Genomic DNA, 4,594 nt, shown 5'->3' with positions numbered 1-4,594 from the left:
CAGTGGATAGAAACTATAACATTCGGATTGTCTGCATTGGAAGGAACTACTTCCTCTTCCGCCTTTCACAGTCATGTGTGAAATATGGCTGTATTAATGTGTCAGCCCCTGGCGTGCGCACTCACAACAATGGTCTATGTGTACGTATCATAAACAAACAAAAACACAAAACAAAGAAACAAAAATCCCCAAGAGGATTCACCACAAGGTACAAACCAGATTTCAGTCTGAAGATAAAGGTCTGGATTAAACTTTGCTTAAAGATAAAAAAAAAAGCTGCATTAGTCCTATTTGGACAAATTAAACTAAAATCAACCTCCAACACAATGATGCATGGGCGACACTGGATCACTCGTGGTTATTGATGTTGTAGCTGAAGCCTGAAAGACGATATCAGATCTAGGCAAACATAACAAAATTTGCCAGATGCGTCAAATCAAAAAAAGATTTCTGTGGAGGAAGGCGTCAAGCTCACGCAGAAACGCAATCATCTGTGAACTGGCAGCTTCACCTTTCCTTCTCACAGTGTCGATAACAAAACGAGCTCTATCGCTCCTGCTTTGCATTGCGTCTGCTTCCTCCCTGTCACCATCAACCATCAACCCTTTCTCCAGGAGTTTGTCGATCAGACTGCTGAGAACAGGTCCTGATATCCTATCAATGAATGAGCTCCTTACATTTAAAAGCCTCTTTTTTGGAGAAGCAGTCATGTCTCTAACTCTGTTGGGCAAAAGACAAACCTCTCTTTCCCAGATACAGCTGGAGCTACCCTGGTGTATCACACTCAGGTTAATATCTGTAATGATTGTTTCTAAAATCACCTGGAAGGTTGTGATGGAGTAGTTAAGATGCTCCTCATTAAACTCTGCCTCATTTGGTTGAACTACAATCAGGTCATCGTCATGAACAGTGGACAGAGTGTAAACCTGCTTTGGATACAGAATACATTTTGAGGGTACATCTATGTACATCTCTTCACCAACTAATTCCCTCCTCTTGTTTTTAACATCATGGATCATGATGTTCCTTGGCAACAACAATACGTTGAGGAAGGATCTGAGATTAAGTTCTTCTGGAGGTTTGTAGAAGAGCAGAACCAAAGCTTGGACTGGTTCAGGGGGAGAGTCTTCATCCTTCACATTACCAAAACCAGAAAACCCTGTGATGTTTATAACAACATGAGTTTCTGTTATCTGCAGAGGGGTGATAAACTCGATATCTTCAAGCTTATCCACATGAGCGACCTTCAAGAACTGACCTCCACAGGTGCAAATTTTAAAACAGCACTCATAAAACACACAGAATAAAAAAATATATATATGCAGCTGCAATATTTCATGAAACGTTGAAACTGTATGATTTCAGAATCACAGGAAAATGTGTTCTTCACTCATCAAAGAAACATTTAAAAAAAAAAGAAGACTTTAGCACCATTAAAGAATCACATTTTACAGACTTTTAAAGATACTTGCAAATATTTGAGGGGAGAAGTCTGAATGGGAAAGATAAAATACAGTCATGTCTCCTTTTTCATTGTCCTCTTACAGGAAGCGTGCTAATGCAATTTGTCTTTACGAACATTTTATAATGGAAAATTAACAAGGATGAGGTCCTTGAAATCATGCACTTGGAAAACCATTGTTTAAAATTTTAAGTATCTTCTATGAATTAATGTACAAGTGACAGGGTTAAACTCTGAAACTGGTCGTAATGTGCATTGTTTTTATTTACTTTTCCCATTCATTTTATTATATTCTTAGAAAACAAAACATAACTAAAAATAGATGCATCGCACAAAAGCATGTTTAAAATTCTAATTGAAGTAGTAACCACACATTTGTTTTTTTAAATCAATGTTAATGCACAGTACTGTGTTCACACTGGCCAATTTGCCCTTTTTATGTTATAGAAATTTTGCTTAAAAATATCAGATGTCTTCAGTTTTTACCCACAATGTAGAAAGTAGTAAAACTAAAGAAACACCATTAAATGAGACTGTCAAAACTATTGACTGACAGTATATATTTAAAGTGTTTTATCAGATACTTTTAAGACCAACATACTGTTTTTGGATTTTTCCCAGCCCTTTCCCTGCTGACCCTATATATACACAAACATACAGGTAATTGCTTCACTTTCTCCCCACGAGTTCTGCAAAAACAAAGTCATAGAATATCTGTTCAGTTTAAACCAAGATGCCCGCAAAAAATTTTGTCAAGCTCACGGAGAAAGTTAATAAACTCTGAACTGGCAGCATCACCTTTCTTCCTCACAGTGTCGATAACAAAACGAGCCTTTTCCCTTTTGTCTTGCTTCGCATCCGCTGCCTCCCTCTCTGCATCAGTTATCACCTTTTTCTCCAGCAGTTTGTCGATCAGGCTGTTGAGATTAGGTTCCGATATCCCTTCAACGAAGCAGCTTCGTGTGTTTAAAAGCCTCTCAGAAGGAGGATGATTCAAAGTTCCCACTGTAGGGGAGAAAAGACACAATTTTCTTTCCCAAACACAGGTGGAGCTGCTCTTGTCTTTCAGACTGAGGTTAACATCTGTGAGGATTCTTCCTAAAGACACAAGGAATGTCGTAAAGTAACTGTCGTAGTACTCATCATCAAAATCAGCTTCATTTGGTTCAACTGTAATCAGATCATCCTCAGGAACAGTGGACAGAGTGTAAACCTGCTTTGGATGCAGTTTGCAGTGAGGAGATGTATCTATGTACCTCTCATCTCCATTTAGTTTCCTCCTGGTGCGCTGTACATCACGGATCACGATGTTCCTTGGAAGCAACAACACACTGAGCTTAGAGCTGGGATCAGGATCAACTGGGGGTTTGTAGAAGAGCAGAACCAAAGCTTGGACTGGGTCAGGAGGAGAGTCTTTATCACTGACAATACCGTAACCAGAAAACCCTGTGAGGTTTATAACAACGTGACTTTCTGTTATCTTGTGAGGATTAATAAACTCGATGCCCTCCTCCTTCACATGAGCGACCTGCAAGAACTGACCTCCACCTGTGGAGATGAGCTCACAGTGTGGGAGATGAAGCTGACACACAGACTGCTGCTGACATTTGATGTCAAACAGGGGTCCTGCAGGCTTCTTGTGCAGCCTCCGGTTCCAAGGGACAGTCCTGTAAACCACGTCTCCTTCTGCCTGCATGACAAACACCAGGCCGGTCACACTGCACTGGTGCAGACCTGCACTGGAGCACTGGAACGTGTAGGTTTCATCATCAGACTCATCAGCAGTGATGATAGGTGTAAACTCTTCAAAGCAGCTTTGTGGCTTCATGTCAGGTGAACAGGTTGCTTGTGTTAAATCCGTCCTTCGTTGTGTTGTGGTCAGTGACTGACGCCGACCTTTGTTCTGGATCATTGCATTATATGTAATAGCACCAGTATGTTTGATTCCTTCTAGGCTTTCCTTCCCATTAACACTCTGACTGTTAGATTGTGTGTTCATTGGTACAGAAGTCTGTCCATTAAGCTTTTTCTTTTTCTTCAGTGGTGCGTCTCCTGCATCAAAGCAGTGTGGATGTTTCTGTCTGAGTTTCATCCTGTCTTGTTTGCATCTGTGAAACATTAAAAATAAACTCTTCATTGCAACACTTTTCACTCTCAACTCTTATAAAACATTTTGAAACAGTGTGATCTCAGATTTGTTTTAAAAGAAATCATGACAGAAATTATTAAAAACTCTGTGTGCTGCTAGTTTGTTCTCAGCGTATGTAACTTTTTTAAGTAAAGGAATTTGGCAAATAATAATAATAATCACAAGATTATTACAAGTTAAACGCTTTCAGCAAAAATTAAATGCATAGTATTCACACAAGTGCAATTAATAGGTCTGTTTTCTATCTAGGCTGGAGACTAGCAGTGCTGTATTGCATTTCTAATTTGACCTTTTCTTATGAAAACTGACATCAGAATAAACTGGATAAACTATGTAAACTTATCTAGTTTTACATAAACCTACATGCATTAAAGACAGAAAAAAAAGAGATCTCACCTACCCAGTAACTTGTCCGTCGTTTTCTTATAACTGAATCTTTTAGACAGGTTGTCATGTCTTTTTATTCCAATCTGTCGTGTGACTCCTTCCTCTTTCCCAGCCGACTGTGATGTCATTTAGGGGTTTCATAAGTGGCAGCCTACCACAGTGATTAAGTGTGCAAAACTAAATAACTGCCAATAAGTGCAGAGATTTTAAAATGTGATTTTCAGCTGATGGTGTTTCGACAATGTTACAGGAAAATGATTCTATGCTTCTTTACCTTCTTTTAAATGTACAAAGATGCCTTTTGTCTGCCCTTTGCCTATGGTTAGATTAGTTTAGAATTATCCTTTTAGACTTTCCCAGCGAAGACATTGTTTTGGGACATATTGTTTTAGATTGTTTTATCTCTCACAGCTTTCTCCCAGCTCTCTGCTGACGAGACTAGCACCACATATGGAGTTGTTTATTTTATCTGTTTATTATTTTCTTATCCTGTTCTCACTGTCTCTCCTATAAAAAGTGCCAAGCCTCTGTTCATGGTGTGAGTTGTTCTCAGCAGCTCACCCGTGTACACGTTTAGCAAAGAAAGTAACTTTGTC

General features: G+C 39.2%; 2 protein-coding genes across 2 annotated transcripts; both read right to left on the bottom strand.

Annotated features, from left to right (window-relative positions):
* Positions 1–348: 348 nt before the first annotated feature.
* LOC113028866 (uncharacterized) lies at positions 349–1,520 on the bottom strand. Its single transcript, XM_026179301.1, has 3 exons — positions 1,469–1,520; positions 512–1,258; positions 349–380 (listed from the first exon to the last, which is right to left on the bottom strand). Exons 1-3 carry the CDS (start codon positions 1,518–1,520, stop codon positions 349–351), a joined length of 831 nt encoding a protein of 276 aa, XP_026035086.1.
* A 234-nt stretch (positions 1,521–1,754) lies between these two features.
* LOC113029400 (NACHT, LRR and PYD domains-containing protein 1a-like) lies at positions 1,755–4,029 on the bottom strand. The gene is made up of 3 exons (XM_026180256.1): positions 4,012–4,029; positions 2,261–3,570; positions 1,755–2,151 (listed from the first exon to the last, which is right to left on the bottom strand). Exons 2-3 carry the CDS (start codon positions 3,552–3,554, stop codon positions 2,132–2,134), a joined length of 1,314 nt encoding a protein of 437 aa, XP_026036041.1. The 5' UTR covers positions 3,555–3,570; positions 4,012–4,029; the 3' UTR covers positions 1,755–2,131.
* Between the last annotated feature and the right edge of the window lie 565 nt (positions 4,030–4,594).

This window comes from Astatotilapia calliptera, chromosome 9 (genome assembly GCF_900246225.1).
Source record: "Astatotilapia calliptera chromosome 9, fAstCal1.2, whole genome shotgun sequence".
Taxonomy (NCBI): domain Eukaryota; kingdom Metazoa; phylum Chordata; class Actinopteri; order Cichliformes; family Cichlidae; genus Astatotilapia; species Astatotilapia calliptera.
Note: the sequence above shows the minus strand (reverse complement) of the source record. Positions and strands in the feature narration are given on the sequence as shown.

What these genes read in the sequence shown, in the direction of transcription:
- LOC113028866 (XM_026179301.1), bottom strand. Translation starts at nt 1,520, where the DNA reads ATGACTGTATTTTATCTTTCCCATTCAGACTTCTCCCCTCAAATATTT. An exon ending in CTCCCCTCAAATATTTGCAA is followed by an intron (nt 1,259 to 1,468) that starts GTATCTTTAAAA and finishes GCACCTGTGGAG; the next exon opens with GTCAGTTCTTGAAGGTCGCT. An exon ending in CGACACTGTGAGAAGGAAAG is followed by an intron (nt 381 to 511) that starts GTGAAGCTGCCA and finishes ATCGTCTTTCAG; the next exon opens with GCTTCAGCTACAACATCAAT.
- LOC113029400 (XM_026180256.1), bottom strand. Translation starts at nt 3,554, where the DNA reads ATGAAACTCAGACAGAAACATCCACACTGCTTTGATGCAGGAGACGCA. An exon ending in CGACACTGTGAGGAAGAAAG is followed by an intron (nt 2,152 to 2,260) that starts GTGATGCTGCCA and finishes TTGTTTTTGCAG; the next exon opens with AACTCGTGGGGAGAAAGTGA.